General features: G+C 41.0%; 1 protein-coding gene across 4 annotated transcripts in view; it reads left to right on the top strand.

Annotated features, from left to right (window-relative positions):
- Positions 1-18,789, top strand: part of adgrf6 (adhesion G protein-coupled receptor F6) — a 44,406-nt gene that overhangs the window by 16,001 nt on the left and 9,616 nt on the right. For 3 of the 4 annotated variants that reach the window (XM_081718232.1, XM_081718230.1, XM_081718233.1), the window contains 27 exons: positions 107-253; positions 472-618; positions 712-858; positions 997-1,143; positions 1,362-1,508; positions 1,602-1,748; positions 1,969-2,115; positions 2,334-2,480; positions 2,574-2,720; positions 2,859-3,005; positions 3,222-3,368; positions 3,462-3,608; positions 3,829-3,975; positions 4,194-4,340; positions 4,434-4,580; positions 4,719-4,865; positions 5,084-5,230; positions 5,449-5,595; positions 5,689-5,835; positions 5,974-6,120; positions 6,339-6,485; positions 6,579-6,725; positions 7,906-8,052; positions 9,094-9,240; positions 9,794-9,940; positions 10,211-10,264; positions 10,685-10,791. In XM_081718232.1, the coding sequence (XP_081574358.1) occupies positions 107-253; positions 472-618; positions 712-858; positions 997-1,143; positions 1,362-1,508; positions 1,602-1,748; positions 1,969-2,115; positions 2,334-2,480; positions 2,574-2,720; positions 2,859-3,005; positions 3,222-3,368; positions 3,462-3,608; positions 3,829-3,975; positions 4,194-4,340; positions 4,434-4,580; positions 4,719-4,865; positions 5,084-5,230; positions 5,449-5,595; positions 5,689-5,835; positions 5,974-6,120; positions 6,339-6,485; positions 6,579-6,725; positions 7,906-8,052; positions 9,094-9,240; positions 9,794-9,940; positions 10,211-10,264; positions 10,685-10,791 (3,836 nt within the window). The remainder of the gene's footprint in view (positions 1-106; positions 254-471; positions 619-711; positions 859-996; positions 1,144-1,361; positions 1,509-1,601; positions 1,749-1,968; positions 2,116-2,333; positions 2,481-2,573; positions 2,721-2,858; positions 3,006-3,221; positions 3,369-3,461; positions 3,609-3,828; positions 3,976-4,193; positions 4,341-4,433; positions 4,581-4,718; positions 4,866-5,083; positions 5,231-5,448; positions 5,596-5,688; positions 5,836-5,973; positions 6,121-6,338; positions 6,486-6,578; positions 6,726-7,905; positions 8,053-9,093; positions 9,241-9,793; positions 9,941-10,210; positions 10,265-10,684; positions 10,792-18,789) is intronic. The other variant, XM_081718231.1, reaches the window with a different exon arrangement.

The raw sequence follows: 18,789 nt of genomic DNA, 5'->3' as shown, positions 1-18,789 counted from the left end.
TTGGTTCACTGTGTCACTGAAGATATCTATATTACAGTTATATAAATTCACTCTGAAAAGTTCAGGGTGAAAAATTACAAGACAAAATCTTTTATTTATCTTACAGATATGAATGAATGTCTGTTTGTACCTTCTGTATGTGGTCCAAACTCCATCTGCACCAACACAATAGGAGGCTACAGCTGCTCCTGCTTGAATGGATTTACTGTAATAAACTCAAATTTGAGTGCAAGTGCTAATAACCCTTGCACAGGTAAGTCATTACATTAAAAACTAATTTCGTACTCAAACATTTTAAATACTGACATTGTTTTTAATTATTTTTGATTATTAGTGTTAGTAACCCTTCTATAGGTAAGCCACATATGGTTCACTGTTTCACTCATGCTGTTTATATTTCAGTTATCAAAATTCACTCTCAAAGGTTTGGGGTAAAACATTACAAGACAAAATCTTTTATTTATCTTACAGATGTGAACGAATGTCTATCTGTACCTTCTGGATGTGTTCCAAACTCCACCTGCACCAACACAATAGGAGGCTACAACTGCTCCTGCTTGAATGGATTTACTGTATCAAAGTCAGGTTTAACAGTTAGTGTTAGTAACCCTTGTATAGGTAAGTTTTGACTTCAGTTTAAAGAATGTTGTTCTAGTAAAAATGAAAAAGTAAAAACATGACTCTTCCAACCACTTTTCATATGTGTGACAGATATGGATGAATGTCAGTCTTTACCATCTGTGTGTGGTCCAAACTCCACCTGCACCAATACAATAGGAGGCTATAATTGCTCCTGCTTGAATGGATTTACTGTAACAAACCCAGATTTGATCACAAGTCCGAATAATTCCTGCACAGGTAAATTATTTCCAAAAATGCTTATTTTTGTGCTCATATATCTCAAATTTCAAACGATGTTAATATTATATTACTCCAAAAGAATGTAACTTTCTCCACAGCAAAATAAATGAATAAAACCTATTCTTTGCCTCATAGATATAAATGAATGTCTGCCTACACCACCTGTATGTGGTCCAAACTCCTTCTGCATTAATGCAGTTGGAAACTACATTTGCTCTTGCTGGGATGGCTTTAATGTTACAGACTCAATTTTGACTGCAAGTGCTAATAACCCTTGCATAGGTAAGTCTTTACATGAAAAACTAATTTTCTACTGAATCATTTTAAAGACTGACATTGTTTTTAATTATTTTTGATGATTAGTGTTAGTAACCCTTCTATAGGTAAGCCACATATGGTTCACTGTTTCACTCATGCTATTTATGTTTCAGTTATCAAAATTCTCTCTCAAAAGTTTGGGGTAAAACAATAGATGACAAAATCTATTATTTATCTTACAGATGTGAATGAATGTCTATCTCTACCTTCTGTATGTGGTCCAAACTCCATCTGCACTAACACAATAGGAGGCTACAACTGTTCCTGCTTGAATGGATTTACTGTATCAAAGTCAGATTTAACTGTTAGTGTTAGTAACCCTTGTATAGGTGAGTTTTGACTTCAGTTTAAAGAATGTTGTTCTAGTAATAATCAAAAAGTAAAAACATGACTCTTCCAACCACTTTTCATATGTCTGACAGATATGGATGAATGTCTGTCTGTACCTTCTGTATGTGGCCCCCATTCCAACTGCACCAACACAATAGGAGGCTACAACTGCTCCTGCTGGAAGGGGTTTACTGTAACAAACTCAAATATGAGTGCAAGTCTTAATATCCCTTGCATAGGTAAATCATTACATGAAAAACTAATTTTGTATTCAAACATTTTAAATACGGACATTGTTTTTAATTGTTTTAATGATTAGTGTTAGTAACCCTTGCATAGGTAAACCACTACATTTGGTTCACTGTGTCACTGAAGATATCTATATTACAGTTATATAAATTCACTCTGAAAAGTTCAGGGTGAAAAATTACAAGACAAAATCTTTTATTTATCTTACAGATATGAATGAATGTCTGTTTGTACCTTCTGTATGTGGTCCAAACTCCATCTGCACCAACACAATAGGAGGCTACAGCTGCTCCTGCTTGAATGGATTTACTGTAATAAACTCAAATTTGAGTGCAAGTGCTAATAACCCTTGCACAGGTAAGTCATTACATTAAAAACTAATTTCGTACTCAAACATTTTAAATACTGACATTGTTTTTAATTATTTTTGATTATTAGTGTTAGTAACCCTTCTATAGGTAAGCCACATATGGTTCACTGTTTCACTCATGCTGTTTATATTTCAGTTATCAAAATTCACTCTCAAAGGTTTGGGGTAAAACATTACAAGACAAAATCTTTTATTTATCTTACAGATGTGAACGAATGTCTATCTGTACCTTCTGGATGTGTTCCAAACTCCACCTGCACCAACACAATAGGAGGCTACAACTGCTCCTGCTTGAATGGATTTACTGTATCAAAGTCAGGTTTAACAGTTAGTGTTAGTAACCCTTGTATAGGTAAGTTTTGACTTCAGTTTAAAGAATGTTGTTCTAGTAAAAATTTAAAAGTAAAAACATGACTCTTCCAACCACTTTTCATATGTCTGACAGATATGGATGAATGTCAGTCTGTACCATCTGTGTGTGGTCCAAACTCCACCTGCACCAATACAATAGGAGGCTATAATTGCTCCTGCTTGAATGGATTTACTGTAACAAACCCAGATTTGATCACAAGTCCGAATAATTCCTGCACAGGTAAATTATTTCCAAAAATGCTTATTTTTGTGCTCATATATCTCAAATTTCAAACGATGTTAATATTATATTACTCCAAAAGAATGTAACTTTCTCCACAGCAAAATAAATGAATAAAACCTATTCTTTGCCTCATAGATATAAATGAATGTCTGCCTACACCACCTGTATGTGGTCCAAACTCCTTCTGCATTAATGCAGTTGGAAACTACATTTGCTCTTGCTGGGATGGCTTTACTGTTACAGACTCAATTTTGACTGCAAGTGCTAATAACCCTTGCATAGGTAAGTCTTTACATGAAAAACTAATTTTCTACTGAATCATTTTAAAGACTGACATTGTTTTTAATTATTTTTGATGATTAGTGTTAGTAACCCTTCTATAGGTAAGCCACATATGGTTCACTGTTTCACTCATGCTATTTATGTTTCAGTTATCAAAATTCTCTCAAAAGTTTGGGGTAAAACAATAGATGACAAAATCTATTATTTATCTTACAGATGTGAATGAATGTCTATCTCTACCTTCTGTATGTGGTCCAAACTCCATTTGCACTAACACAATAGGAGGCTACAACTGTTCCTGCTTGAATGGATTTACTGTATCAAAGTCAGATTTAACTGTTAGTGTTAGTAACCCTTGTATAGGTGAGTTTTGACTTCAGTTTAAAGAATGTTGTTCTAGTAATAATCAAAAAGTAAAAACATGACTCTTCCAACCACTTTTCATATGTCTGACAGATATGGATGAATGTCTGTCTGTACCTTCTGTATGTGGCCCCCATTCCAACTGCACCAACACAATAGGAGGCTACAACTGCTCCTGCTGGAAGGGGTTTACTGTAACAAACTCAAATATGAGTGCAAGTCTTAATATCCCTTGCATAGGTAAATCATTACATGAAAAACTAATTTTGTATTCAAACATTTTAAATACGGACATTGTTTTTAATTGTTTTAATGATTAGTGTTAGTAACCCTTGCATAGGTAAACCACTACATTTGGTTCACTGTGTCACTGAAGATATCTATATTACAGTTATATAAATTCACTCTGAAAAGTTCAGGGTGAAAAATTACATTACAAAATCTTTTATTTATCTTACAGATATGAATGAATGTCTGTTTGTACCTTCTGTATGTGGTCCAAACTCCATCTGCACCAACACAATAGGAGGCTACAGCTGCTCCTGCTTGAATGGATTTACTGTAATAAACTCAAATTTGAGTGCAAGTGCTAATAACCCTTGCACAGGTAAGTCATTACATTAAAAACTAATTTCGTACTCAAACATTTTAAATACTGACATTGTTTTTAATTATTTTTGATTATTAGTGTTAGTAACCCTTCTATAGGTAAGCCACATATGGTTCACTGTTTCACTCATGCTGTTTATATTTCAGTTATCAAAATTCACTCTCAAAGGTTTGGGGTAAAACATTACAAGACAAAATCTTTTATTTATCTTACAGATGTGAACGAATGTCTATCTGTACCTTCTGGATGTGTTCCAAACTCCACCTGCACCAACACAATAGGAGGCTACAACTGCTCCTGCTTGAATGGATTTACTGTATCAAAGTCAGGTTTAACAGTTAGTGTTAGTAACCCTTGTATAGGTAAGTTTTGACTTCAGTTTAAAGAATGTTGTTCTAGTAAAAATGAAAAAGTAAAAACATGACTCTTCCAACCACTTTTCATATGTCTGACAGATATGGATGAATGTCAGTCTGTACCATCTGTGTGTGGTCCAAACTCCACCTGCACCAATACAATAGGAGGCTATAATTGCTCCTGCTTGAATGGATTTACTGTAACAAACCCAGATTTGATCACAAGTCCGAATAATTCCTGCACAGGTAAATTATTTCCAAAAATGCTTATTTTTGTGCTCATATATCTCAAATTTCAAACGATGTTAATATTATATTACTCCAAAAGAATGTAACTTTCTCCACAGCAAAATAAATGAATAAAACCTATTCTTTGCCTCATAGATATAAATGAATGTCTGCCTACACCACCTGTATGTGGTCCAAACTCCTTCTGCATTAATGCAGTTGGAAACTACATTTGCTCTTGCTGGGATGGCTTTACTGTTACAGACTCAATTTTGACTGCAAGTGCTAATAACCCTTGCATAGGTAAGTCTTTACATGAAAAACTAATTTTCTACTGAATCATTTTAAATACTGACATTGTTTTTAATTATTTTTGATGATTAGTGTTAGTAACCCTTCTATAGGTAAGCCACATATGGTTCACTGTTTCACTCATGCTATTTATGTTTCAGTTATCAAAATTCTCTCTCAAAAGTTTGGGGTAAAACATTAGATGACAAAATCTATTATTTATCTTACAGATGTGAATGAATGTCTATCTCTACCTTCTGTATGTGGTCCAAACTCCATCTGCACCAACACAATAGGAGGCTACAGCTGCTCCTGCTTGAATGGATTTACTGTAATAAACTCAAATTTGAGTGCAAGTGCTTATAACCCTTGCACAGGTAAGTCATTACATTAAAAACTAATTTCGTACTCAAACATTTTAAATACTGACATTGTTTTTAATTATTTTTGATTATTAGTGTTAGTAACCCTTCTATAGGTAAGCCACATATGGTTCACTGTTTCACTCATGCTGTTTATATTTCAGTTATCAAAATTCACTCTCAAAAGTTTGGGGTAAAACATTATAAGACAAAATCTTTTATTTATCTTACAGATGTGAACGAATGTCTATCTGTACCTTCTGGATGTGTTCCAAACTCCACCTGCACCAACACAATAGGAGGCTACAACTGCTCCTGCTTGAATGGATTTACTGTATCAAAGTCAGGTTTAACAGTTAGTGTTAGTAACCCTTGTATAGGTAAGTTTTGACTTCAGTTTAAAGAATGTTGTTCTAGTAAAAATGAAAAAGTAAAAACATGACTCTTCCAACCACTTTTCATATGTCTGACAGATATGGATGAATGTCAGTCTGTACCATCTGTGTGTGGTCCAAACTCCACCTGCACCAATACAATAGGAGGCTATAATTGCTCCTGCTTGAATGGATTTACTGTAACAAACCCAGATTTGATCACAAGTCCGAATAATTCCTGCACAGGTAAATTATTTCCAAAAATGCTTATTTTTGTGCTCATATATCTCAAATTTCAAACGATGTTAATATTATATTACTCCAAAAGAATGTAACTTTCTCCACAGCAAAATAAATGAATAAAACCTATTCTTTGCCTCATAGATATAAATGAATGTCTGCCTACACCACCTGTATGTGGTCCAAACTCCTTCTGCATTAATGCAGTTGGAAACTACATTTGCTCTTGCTGGGATGGCTTTAATGTTACAGACTCAATTTTGACTGCAAGTGCTAATAACCCTTGCATAGGTAAGTCTTTACATGAAAAACTACTTTTCTACTGAATCATTTTAAATACTGACATTGTTTTTAATTATTTTTGATGATTAGTGTTAGTAACCCTTCTATAGGTAAGCCACATATGGTTCACTGTTTCACTCATGCTATTTATGTTTCAGTTATCAAAATTCTCTCTCAAAAGTTTGGGGTAAAACATTAGATGACAAAATCTATTATTTATCTTACAGATGTGAATGAATGTCTATCTCTACCTTCTGTATGTGGTCCAAACTCCATCTGCACTAACACAATAGGAGGCTACAACTGTTCCTGCTTGAATGGATTTACTGTATCAAAGTCAGATTTAACTGTTAGTGTTAGTAACCCTTGTATAGGTGAGTTTTGACTTCAGTTTAAAGAATGTTGTTCTAGTAATAATGAAAAAGTAAAAACATGACTCTTCCAACCACTTTTCATATGTCTGACAGATATGGATGAATGTCACTCTGTACCATCTGTGTGTGGTCCAAACTCCACCTGCACCAACACAATAGGAGGCTATAATTGTTCCTGCAGGACAGGATTTACTTTAACAAACCCAGATTTGATCAGAAGTCCTAATAATTCCTGCACAGGTAAGTTATTACATTAAACCCTTTTTAATGTAACAAACTCTAATTTGATTTCCAGCACCAATAACCTTTTGCATAGATTAGTCATGCAGACCAGTCAGCTTCTGGTGGCTGTAATGGTTTTTCAACTGTTTTGAAGAGCAGCAGAGGTCAGTTTTCACTATTGCAAATGACTGATGATATATACAACAAGCACTATGTAAAGCATCTCTCTATCCACACATTTGATTAGCCTAAGCCAGAGAATGTACTGTAAGATCCGAATTACGATAAAGCAATTTAAGAGACCTGCCGGTAGTTTTCATAGTCTGGAGCACAGTCGAAAACAATCGAGGAATGAGAGAGTGTTACCAGTCTACAACTAAAACATTCTTCCATCTTGGCATAATTTTCTTTTATCCAGCCTCAATGCGAGGTAACTTAAAAAGTTACAGTATGTACAGAATATCGTGGCTAGGATCCTCAGTCATATAAAAAAAAAAAACATTATTCAAAATCTTCATTGGCTACCTTTTACTTAATGTTTTCAGTTTAAGCTGCTTCTTATTACATTTACACAGTCATTATCCCAATTTCTACTCATATGTTTATCTCTTGTCATATCCTATGATAAAAAAAAAAAAACTAGGTCTTTTGCACATGTCAACTGACCACTATGTGTTATTGATTGTTTAGTGTGTTATTCAGTACCAGAATATGTTCAGGATGTCTACTATTCTGATTTATAACCCTGCTCAAAAACCCTGCTAAAGACTCCTCACTATGTTAGCAGTGCTCCAGTGTGTGAATGTAATTTGCCTACATATGTTGCTCTTGTCTTTTGTTAATAATTGAATTCAGTGTGTTTGTTTTATGAATGGAAGGTGACCTTGTGGTGAAATATAAGTAAAAGATGATACATAAATAATAATGATGATGATGATGATGATGATATTGAATTATATTAATGTTTAATGTGCTCACCTGGTAGAGCCAGCTGCTAGCAATACCAAGATAGGATTCATTTCCAGGGAATACACATGCTGTCATACTGACAAATGTATGTATGTTATTCTGGATAAGAGTGGAAATGGTGTAAATGTGAGGTTCTTCTCAATACACCCAGCATATATGTTTAATAAATAAAACTGATTGTAAAAGCATGAAGAAAACAAATATTACACATTATTTATCTATCCTACAGATGTGAATGAATGTCTCTTTGCATCAGCTGTGTGTGGTTCAAACTCCATCTGCATTAATACAATGGGAGGCTACAATTGCTCTTGCCGAAGTGGATTTACTAAAACAAATCAAAGTTTGACTGTTATGGCTAGTAACCCATGTGTAGGTGCGTTTTAACATTGGTTATATTAGGCTTTTAGGTATTAGGATTATATTATATTACATTAATTATATTTCTGGTTTTAATTATTTTAATTTTCTCTCAAGACCCATGACTTATATAAGCTTATCATAACAACCAAGATAAACATTCTACTATTGTAATGGCTGGTCTTTTTATTTATTTATTTATTTATTTATTTTTAGTTAGTTGACCCATGTCAGTTGGTAATAATTTAATTTAACATAAGGTTGTGTTATGACACTTTCCCTAATGATATGAAATAACATGTTTATTACATGTTATGACAAATGATTGTGCTCAATGCATTTCTGGCCAAAGAAGGCTACTTGAACGCCTATACTTGGCTTGTGGTGGGGACTAAAATGAACCAATCATAACAGTCATAACATTCTGTGTCATTCCAACTAGGAGATTGTCATAACATACCTTTAGCAACAAAAATGTGTGTCATTTAAAGTAGGTGTTATGTCAATATGACATAAAAATTTATAAGTGCTACTGGAGTGATGAGATTGTACTGATGCACAAATTATCTTTTTTATTTAAAATAATGTCTATTTTGCAGACACAGATTAATATCTGCATGCCCCATCTGTGTTCTGAGTAGAGAGAAAAGCACTTTTGTAAATCACTCTTGATAAGAGCATCTGATAAATGCTGTAATTGTAAATATAAATATGTTTGTAGTCCAAACTCTTCTTCTATATATTAAGCAAAACTTCGACAAAAGTACAGATACCTTATAGTGTGTAGTTCAAATTCAGTACCACAAATTAAATATGCACACCTATCTTGACTACATTACTAAGATATTTCAAGCATAAGCCCACAAATCAGATAATATAATATGGTAAACTGTGTATAGGTAAATTGAGAATTATTATTTAACCAGTGATCAAATGTTTTTTTCATTTTATTATTTTTTTATGAATATTAGTATTCATTAATATTATTTTATTACTATACTCAGATATCAAGGTATTTATAGTAAGAATGTGCTGTTCTGTGATTTGTCTTTAAAAGATCGAGATGAATGTATTCATACACCATCTGTGTGTGGTCCACATGCCAATTGCACCAACACTATAGGAGAGTACATTTGCTCTTGCTGGGATGGCTTTGCTACAACAAACTCACATCTAGCTGTGAGCATGAGTAACCCTTGTATTGGTAAGCATTAAATGTAATGTTTGTTGAAATGTGTAGAAATGTCTATTATAATAATACAAATTCACTCTTACCATTGCTCTTAGCTCAAGTGAAAGGTATGAAACGAATAATGTGATTGCCTGAGAAGATACTAATTAATCACCAAATGCTAAAATTTATACTCCACTTCACTGAATCCTCTGAGTAGCCTGCATGAAAATATTGGGTGTATTTTGGACATGTCCTTATGACTTGACTTTTCCATATGTCGTAGCACATGAAAATAAGATGACCATATGTCATTTCTAATTATGAACAAATTATCCTAAAATTATGCTTTCTCTGTATTCCAATCTGTAAAGTTTAAAATAAGTGTCTCACCACGCTGAATGAATGCATCTGCTGCCAAGCAAATAGTGCTTAATTTAGAGATTAACCTTTAAGGAATTTAGAACTAATTATTTCCTGTACTATAAAATGCACCATCACTAGAGAATTCTAGTTGATTTAATAAACAAATGTTTATTTATTATATTATAAATGTTGATTTAATAAACAAATGTCTTTTTTGTAGACGTCGACGAGTGTATGGTTTGGTCATTTTATTGTGGTCCAAACTCTAACTGTGTCAATACAGTGGGCAGTTACACTTGTTCCTGCTCGACTGGTTTTACCCTTTTAGATTCAAGTCTCAGTGCAAGTTTCAGTAATCCATGCAGAGGTAAGATGGATTTTTATCTGGATATTTTGTTGTTTTGTTTTTTTGCTATATTTTATGTGTTTTTGTTTTGTTTGTCATTGTATGCTTAATAAATTTAGCTGTGCTCTATTCAAGTTCAAGTTATTCAGGAATATAATTTTACATCTAATCAACCCAGTTACATTTTAGTACAGGCTTATACATTTTTTTGTGTAAAAAAGCTGATAATATCAAAATTCAAAGGTCAGCTTTGTGGCCTATTGTGCATGTTTAATTTGTTTCTCTCAGCAGAAATCCGTCTTACAGGCACTATGCCCCCAGAATTGTCGTCTACCACTCCAGCAGGTGTGCTGACCAAGCCTCAGTCTGCCTTTTGCTTGTGCTGATCTAGCTATGACAGTTTCATGTGGGTTTATTGTAACACATATGGGTTCAATTATTCATTTTACAATTAAGTGAGCTGTTAAAAACAACTCTAAATCCCAAATTTTCTCAAATAGTCACTCTGATCTAAGAACTGGTTTAACATTTAACAAGAAATCAATAGCCTCCTTTTGACTTCAGATTGCTTCGACAATTTAAAAAATATAACATTTAAAAATGCAATTCACTTATAATTATGTTCTTATATAAAACCATATATATAATTACAAATTAAATGATTATAGACAGGTGTGAAGCACAGATAATCATTAAAAACAAACAAACAAACAAACCCAAAAGCAGGATTCGCTTTTCATTAACCTCATTTTATTTCTGTCATAGATACCTCAATAAATATATCACTGACAATAAATGAAAAGTTTGACCTCTCACTGACTAATCCAGACAGTAAGAAGTACAGCAGATATAAATCTGTAATTGAGAAAGTGGTAAGTATCTGATACATAAAGTACAATATAATACAATCCACATATCAGTTTAAAAGACAAAGAACAAACTTGCTAGTTGCTCAGAAATTATGGGTTAAGCCTTATTTTACCAGACAAATGAACTGGTCATGTATAGATTTTATACTCTATTACATAGTAAAAGGACATACTAGGTATTTACATTTACATTTTACGGCATTTAGCAGATGCTCTTATCCAGAGTGGCTCACAAAAGTGCTTTTTCGTTTACTCATAGAATATCTTAGTACAGTACAGTAGGTTAGAATTAAACATACCAATGAACTAGAATACTGTAGAATACAGGGATGAATGCTGATACCTATAAGGATAAAATACATAAGGTCTGTCTTAAACAATGATAAGTGCTATAAACAATAAGTGCTAGAGTTTGTTAAACAACATAAACAATACCCTACAATAAGTATTAATTTAGTCAGTCAATATGGGAGTAGTGTCAGATGTCCTTTAAATATTCTGGAAATAGATGGGTCTTCAGGTATTACAAGTCGTATGCTAGATGCTACATGTTCTGCACTACAAAAAACCTTTCCAAGAGCCAGTTTCATTGAGAATATGTTGATTGTAAATCACACCCTGGAGCAAGGGGTATGAAGTAACATCGCTGCAACACCAGGGATTAAGTGTCTTTCCTTTGTGTGCATCCTGGCACTTGGAACCCTATCCCGTCACATACAGTCATGAGGAAAAGAAAGAACACCCTCTTTCACTTCTATCAGGGCCTAAATAACAATTTTGTGTGTTCCTCAGAAAATTCCATCAGCACACTGTTCCTGTTTCTTCAGTTACTAAGAGACTAATTAGCAGCCAGGTGCTACTAATCAAATGCACATGATTAGTTAATCATCAGGAAGTGTCACTACCTCATTGTCTAAACTACCGCAGTGAAACAGGATAAGAATCTTGGCAGTTTGGTGTTTTGGGGCACTTAGGTGTGTGTACATTGTATGAAGAAAAAAGAAAATCAACCATGATCTCAGAGGAACAAATGTTCCAAGGTCACAAAGGATCGCAAGGTCACAGCCGATTCAGTCCAAGGTCACATTATTTAGGTCAAATGCACATTTAAATGAGATTTAAAGAAACACAGTTACATAAAGTGACTTGCTATGCTTCTGTAAGCGCACTAAATCCAAAATGTTATAACGGAAACCCCCCCGTCTGTGTTATTCCACTCGCACATCATTATGTGGTCCTTTTTTGCTGTCCCGTTCTAGCCATGCACTCCATTTTCCTTCTTGGCTCCGCCCACTAGTGCTCCCAACACCCCAGCCTAAGCCTTTCACCTGTGTCTAGCTATTCACTCTCTCTCCCCACCTGTGTCTAGCTATTCACTCTCTCTCCCCACCAGTGTATAGCTATTCACTCCCTCTCCCCACCTGTGTCTAGCTATTCACTCCTCTCCCCACCTGTGTCTAGCTATTCACTCCTCTCCCCACCTGTGTCTAGCTATTCACTCCCTCTCCCCACCTGTCTAGCTATTCACTCCCTCTCCCCACCTGTGTCTAGCTATTCACTCCCTCTCCCCACCTGTTTCTAGCTATTCACTCCTCTCCCCACCTGTGTCTAGCTATTCACTCCCTCTCCCCACCTGTGTCTAGCTATTCACTCCCTCTCCCCACCTGTGTCTAGCTATTCACTCCTCTCCCCACCTGTCTAGCTATTCACTCCCTCTCCCCACCTGTGTCTAGCTATTCACTCCCTCTCCCCACCTGTGTCTAGCTATTCACTCCTCTCCCCACCTGTGTCTAGCTATTCACTCCCTATCCCCACCTGTCTAGCTATTCACTCCCTCTCCCCACCTGTGTCTTGCTATTCACTCCCTCTCTGCACCTGTGTCTAGCTATTCACTCCCTCTCTCCACCTGTGTCTAGCTATTCACTCTTCTCCCCACCTGTCTAGCTATTCACTCCCTCTCCCCACCTGTGTCTTGCTATTCACTCCCTCTCTGCACCTGTGTCTAGCTATTCACTCCCTCTCTCCACCTGTGTCTAGCTATTCACTCTTCTCCCCACCTGTGTCTAGCTATTCACTCCCTCTCCCCACCTGTGTCTAGCTATTCACTCCTCTCCCCACCTGTGTCTAGCTATTCACTCCCTCTCCCCACCTGTGTCTAGCTATTCACTCCCTCTCCCCACCTGTCTAGCTATTCACTCCCTCTCCCCACCTGTGTCTAGCTATTCACTCCTCTCCCCACCTGTGTCTAGCTATTCACTCCCTCTCCCCACCTGTGTCTAGCTATTCACTCCTCTCCCCACCTGTGTCTAGCTATTCACTCCTCTCCCCACCTGTGTCTAGCTATTCACTCCTCTCCCCACCTGTGTCTAGCTATTCTCTCCCTCTCCCCACCTGTGTCTAGCTATTCACTCCCTCTCCCCACCTGTGTCTAGCTATTCACTCCCTCTCCCCACCTGTGTCTAGCTATTCACTCCTCTCCCCACCTGTGTCTAGCTATTCACTCCCTCTCCCCACCTGTCTAGCTATTCACTCCCTCTCCCCACCTGTGTCTAGCTATTCACTCCTCTCCCCACCTGTGTCTAGCTATTCACTCCTCTCCCCACCTGTGTCTAGCTATTCACTCCCTCTCCCCATCTGTGTCTAGCTATTCACTCCTCTCCCCACCTGTGTCTAGCTATTCACTCCTCTCCCCACCTGTGTCTAGCTATTCACTCCTCTCCCCACCTGTGTCTAGCTATTCACTCCCTCTCCCCACCTGTCTAGCTATTCACTCCCTCTCCCCACCTGTGTCTAGCTATTCACTCCCTCTCCCCACCTGTGTCTAGCTATTCACTCCTCTCCCCACCTGTGTCTAGCTATTCACTCCCTCTCCCCACCTGTGTCTAGCTATTCACTCTTCTCCCCACCTGTGTCTAGCTATTCACTCCCTCTCCCCACCTGTCTAGCTATTCACTCCCTCTCCCCACCTGTGTCTAGCTATTCACTCCTCTCCCCACCTGTGTCTAGCTATTCACTCCCTCTCCCCACCTGTGTCTAGCTATTCACTCCTCTCCCCACCTGTGTCTAGCTATTCACTCCTCTCCCCACCTGTGTCTAGCTATTCACTCCTCTACCCACCTGTGTCTAGCTATTCACTCCCTCTCCCCATCTGTGTCTAGCTATTCACTCCCTCTCCCCACCTGTGTCTAGCTATTCACTCCTCTCCCCACCTGTGTCTAGCTATTCACTCCCTCTCCCCATCTGTGTCTAGCTATTCACTCCTCTCCCCACCTGTGTCTAGCTATTCACTCCTCTCCCCACCTGTGTCTAGCTATTCACTCCTCTCCCCACCTGTGTCTAGCTATTCACTCCCTCTCCCCACCTGTCTAGCTATTCACTCCCTCTCCCCACCTGTGTCTAGCTATTCACTCCCTCTCCCCACCTGTGTCTAGCTATTCACTCCTCTCCCCACCTGTGTCTAGCTATTCACTCCCTCTCCCCACCTGTGTCTAGCTATTCACTCTTCTCCCCACCTGTGTCTAGCTATTCACTCCCTCTCCCCACCTGTCTAGCTATTCACTCCCTCTCCCCACCTGTGTCTAGCTATTCACTCCTCTCCCCACCTGTGTCTAGCTATTCACTCCCTCTCCCCACCTGTGTCTAGCTATTCACTCCTCTCCCCACCTGTGTCTAGCTATTCACTCCTCTCCCCACCTGTGTCTAGCTATTCACTCCTCTCCCCACCTGTGTCTAGCTATTCACTCCTCTCCCCACCTGTGTCTAGCTATTCACTCCCTCTCCCCACCTGTGTCTAGCTATTCACTCCCTCTCCCAACCTGTGTCTAGCTATTCACTCCTCTCCCCACCTGTGTCTAGCTATTCACTCCCTCTCCCCACCTGTCTAGCTATTCACTCCCTCTCCCCACCTGTGTCTAGCTATTCACTCCTCTACCCACCTGTGTCTAGCTATTCACTCCCTCTCCCCATCTGTGTCTAGCTATTCACTCCTCTCCCCACCTGTGTCTAGCTATTCACTCCTCTCCCCACCTGTGTCTAGCTATTCACTCCTCTCCCCACCTGTGTCTAGCTATTCACTCCCTCTCCCCACCTGTCTAGCTATTCACTCCCTCTCCCCACCTGTGTCTAGCTATTCACTCCCTCTCCCCACCTGTGTCTAGCTATTCACTCCTCTCCCCACCTGTGTCTAGCTATTCACTCCCTCTCCCCACCTGTCTAGCTATTCACTCCCTCTCCCCACCTGTGTCTAGCTATTCACTCCTCTCCCCACCTGTGTCTAGCTATTCACTCCCTCTCCCCACCTGTGTCTAGCTATTCACTCCTCTCCCCACCTGTGTCTAGCTATTCACTCCCTCTCCCCACCTGTGTCTAGCTATTCACTCCCTCTCCCCACCTGTGTCTAGCTATTCACTCCTCTCCCCACCTGTCTAGCTATTCACTCCCTCTCCCCACCTGTGTTTAGCTATTCACTCCTCTCCCCACCTGTGTCTAGCTATTCACTCCCTCTCCCCACCTGTGTCTAGCTATTCACTCCCTCTCCCCACCTGTGTCTAGCTATTCACTCCCTCTCCCCACCTGTGTCTAGCTATTCACTCCCTCTCCCCACCTGTGTCTAGCTATTCACTCCCTCTCCCCACCTGTGTCTAGCTATTCACTCCTCTCCCCACCTGTGTCTAGCTATTCACTCCCTCTCCCCACCTGTGTTTAGCTATTCACTCCTCTCCCCACCTGTGTCTAGCTATTCACTCCCTCTCCCCACCTGTGTCTAGCTATTCACTCCCTCTCCCCACCTGTCTAGCTATTCACTCCTCTCCCCACCTGTGTCTAGCTATTCACTCCCTCTCCCCACCTGTGTCTAGCTATTCACTCCTCTCCCCACCTGTGTTTAGCTATTCACTCCCTCTCCCCACCTGTGTCTAGCTATTCACTCCCTCTCCCCACCTGTCTAGCTATTCACTCCCTCTCCCCACCTGTGTCTAGCTATTCACTCCTCTCCCCACCTGTCTAGCTATTCACTCCCTCTCCCCACCTGTGTCTAGCTATTCACTCCCTCTCCCCACCTGTGTATAGCTATTCACTCCTCTCCCCACCTGTCTAGCTATTCACTCCCTCTCCCCACCTGTGTTTAGCTATTCACTCCTCTCCCCACCTGTGTCTAGCTATTCACTCCCTCTCCCCACCTGTGTCTAGCTATTCACTCCCTCTCCCCACCTGTGTCTAGCTATTCACTCCCTCTCCCCACCTGTGTCTAGCTATTCACTCCCTCTCCCCACCTGTGTCTAGCTATTCACTCCCTCTCCCCACCTGTGTCTAGCTATTCACTCCCTCTCCCCACCTGTGTCTAGCTATTCACTCCCTCTCCCCACCTGTCTAGCTATTCACTCCTCTCCCCACCTGTGTCTAGCTATTCACTCCCTCTCCCCACCTGTGTCTAGCTATTCACTCCCTCTCCCCACCTGTCTAGCTATTCACTCCCTCTCCCCACCTGTGTCTAGCTATTCACTCCTCTCCCCACCTGTGTCTAGCTATTCACTCCCTCTCCCCACCTGTGTCTAGCTATTCACTCCTTCTCCCCACCTGTGTCTAGCTATTCACTCCCTCTCCCCACCTGTCTAGCTATTCACTCCCTCTCCCCACCTGTGTCTAGCTATTCACTCCTCTCCCCACCTGTCTAGCTATTCACTCCTCTCCCCACCTGTGTCTAGCTATTCACTCCCTCTCCCCACCTGTGTCTAGCTATTCACTCCTCTCCCCACCTGTGTCTAGCTATTCACTCCCTCTCCCCACCTGTGTCTAGCTATTCACTCCTTCTCCCCACCTGTGTCTAGCTATTCACTCCTCTCCCCACCTGTGTCTAGCTATTCACTCCCTCTCCCCACCTGTGTCTAGCTATTCACTCCTCTCCCCACCTGTGTCTAGCTATTCACTCCTCTCCCCACCTGTGTCTAGCTATTCACTCCCTCTCCCCACCTGTGTCTAGCTATTCACTCCCTCTCCCCACCTGTCTAGCTATTCACTCCTCTCCCCACCTGTGTCTAGCTATTCACTCCCTCTCCCCACCTGTGTATAGCTATTCACTCCCTCTCCCCACCTGTGTCTAGCTATTCACTCCCTCTCCCCACCTGTGTCTAGCTATTCACTCCCTCTCCCCACCTGTGTCTAGCTATTCACTCCTCTCCCCACCTGTGTCTAGCTATTCACTCCCTCTCCCCACCTGTGTCTAGCTATTCACTCCTCTCCCCACCTGTGTCTAGCTATTCACTCCTCTCCCCACCTGTGTCTAGCTATTCACTCCCTCTCCCCACCTGTGTCTAGCTATTCACTCCTCTCCCCACCTGTGTCTAGCTATTCACTCCTCTCCCCACCTGTGTCTAGCTATTCACTCCCTCTCCCCACCTGTGTCTAGCTATTCACTCCTCTCCCCACCTGTGTCTAGCTATTCACTCCTCTCCCCACCTGTGTCTAGCTATTCACTCCCTCTCCCCACCTGTGTCTAGCTATTCACTCCCTCTCCCCAACTGTATCTAGCTATTCACTCCTCTCCCCACCTGTGTCTAGCTATTCACTCCTCTCCCCACCTGTGTCTAGCTATTCACTCCCTCTCCCCACCTGTGTCTAGCTATTCACTCCCTCTCCCCACCTGTGTCTAGCTATTCACTCCCTCTCCCCACCTGTCTAGCTATTCACTCCTCTCCCCACCTGTGTCTAGCTATTCACTCCCTCTCCCCACCTGTGTTTAGCTATTCACTCCTCTCCCCACCTGTGTCTAGCTATTCACTCCCTCTCCCCACCTGTGTATAGCTATTCACTCCCTCTCCCCACCTGTCTAGCTATTCACTCCCTCTCCCCACCTGTGTCTAGCTATTCACTCCTCTCCCCACCTGTGTCTAGCTATTCACTCCCTCTCCCCACCTGTGTCTAGCTATTCACTCCCTCTCCCCACCTGTCTAGCTATTCACTCCTCTCCCCACCTGTGTCTAGCTATTCACTCCCTCTCCCCACCTGTGTCTAGCTATTCACTCCCTCTCCCCACCTGTCTAGCTATTCACTCCCTCTCCCCACCTGTGTCTAGCTATTCACTCCCTCTCCCCACCTGTCTAGCTATTCACTCCCTCTCCCCACCTGTGTCTAGCTATTCACTCCTCTCCCCACCTGTCTAGCTATTCACTCCTCTCCCCACCTGTGTCTAGCTATTCACTCCCTCTCCCCACCTGTGTCTAGCTATTCACTCCTCTCCCCACCTGTCTAGCTATTCACTCCCTCTCCCCACCTGTGTCTAGCTATTCACTCCCTCTCCCCACCTGTGTCTAGCTATTCACTCCTCTCCCCACCTGTGTCTAGCTATTCACTCCCTCTCCCCACCTGTCTAGCTATTCACTCCTCTCCCCACCTGTGTATAGCTATTCACTCCCTCTCCCCACCTGTGTCTAGCTATTCACTCCCTCTCCCCACCTGTGTCTAGCTATTCACTCCTTCTCCCCACCTGTGTCTAGCTATTCACTCCCTCTCCCCACCTGTCTAGCTATTCACTCCCTCTCCCCACCTGTGTCTAGCTATTCACTCCTCTCCCCACCTGTCTAGCTATTCACTCCTCTCCCCACCTGTGTCTAGCTATTCACTCCCTCTCCCCACCTGTGTCTAGCTATTCACTCCTCTCCCCACCTGTGTCTAGCTATTCACTCCCTCTCCCCACCTGTGTCTAGCTATTCACTCCCTCTCCCCACCTGTGTCTAGCTATTCACTCCTCTCCCCACCTGTGTCTAGCTATTCACTCCCTCTCCCCACCTGTGTCTAGCTATTCACTCCTCTCCCCACCTGTGTCTAGCTATTCACTCCTCTCCCCACCTGTGTCTAGCTATTCACTCCCTCTCCCCACCTGTGTCTAGCTATTCACTCCCTCTCCCCACCTGTGTCTAGCTATTCACTCCCTCTCCCCACCTGTCTAGCTATTCACTCCTCTCCCCACCTGTGTCTAGCTATTCACTCCCTCTCCCCACCTGTGTA

Source organism: Electrophorus electricus, chromosome 7 (assembly GCF_041902795.1).
Source record: "Electrophorus electricus isolate QZ-2024a chromosome 7, ASM4190279v1, whole genome shotgun sequence".
Lineage (NCBI taxonomy): Eukaryota > Metazoa > Chordata > Actinopteri > Gymnotiformes > Gymnotidae > Electrophorus > Electrophorus electricus.
Note: the sequence above shows the minus strand (reverse complement) of the source record. Positions and strands in the feature narration are given on the sequence as shown.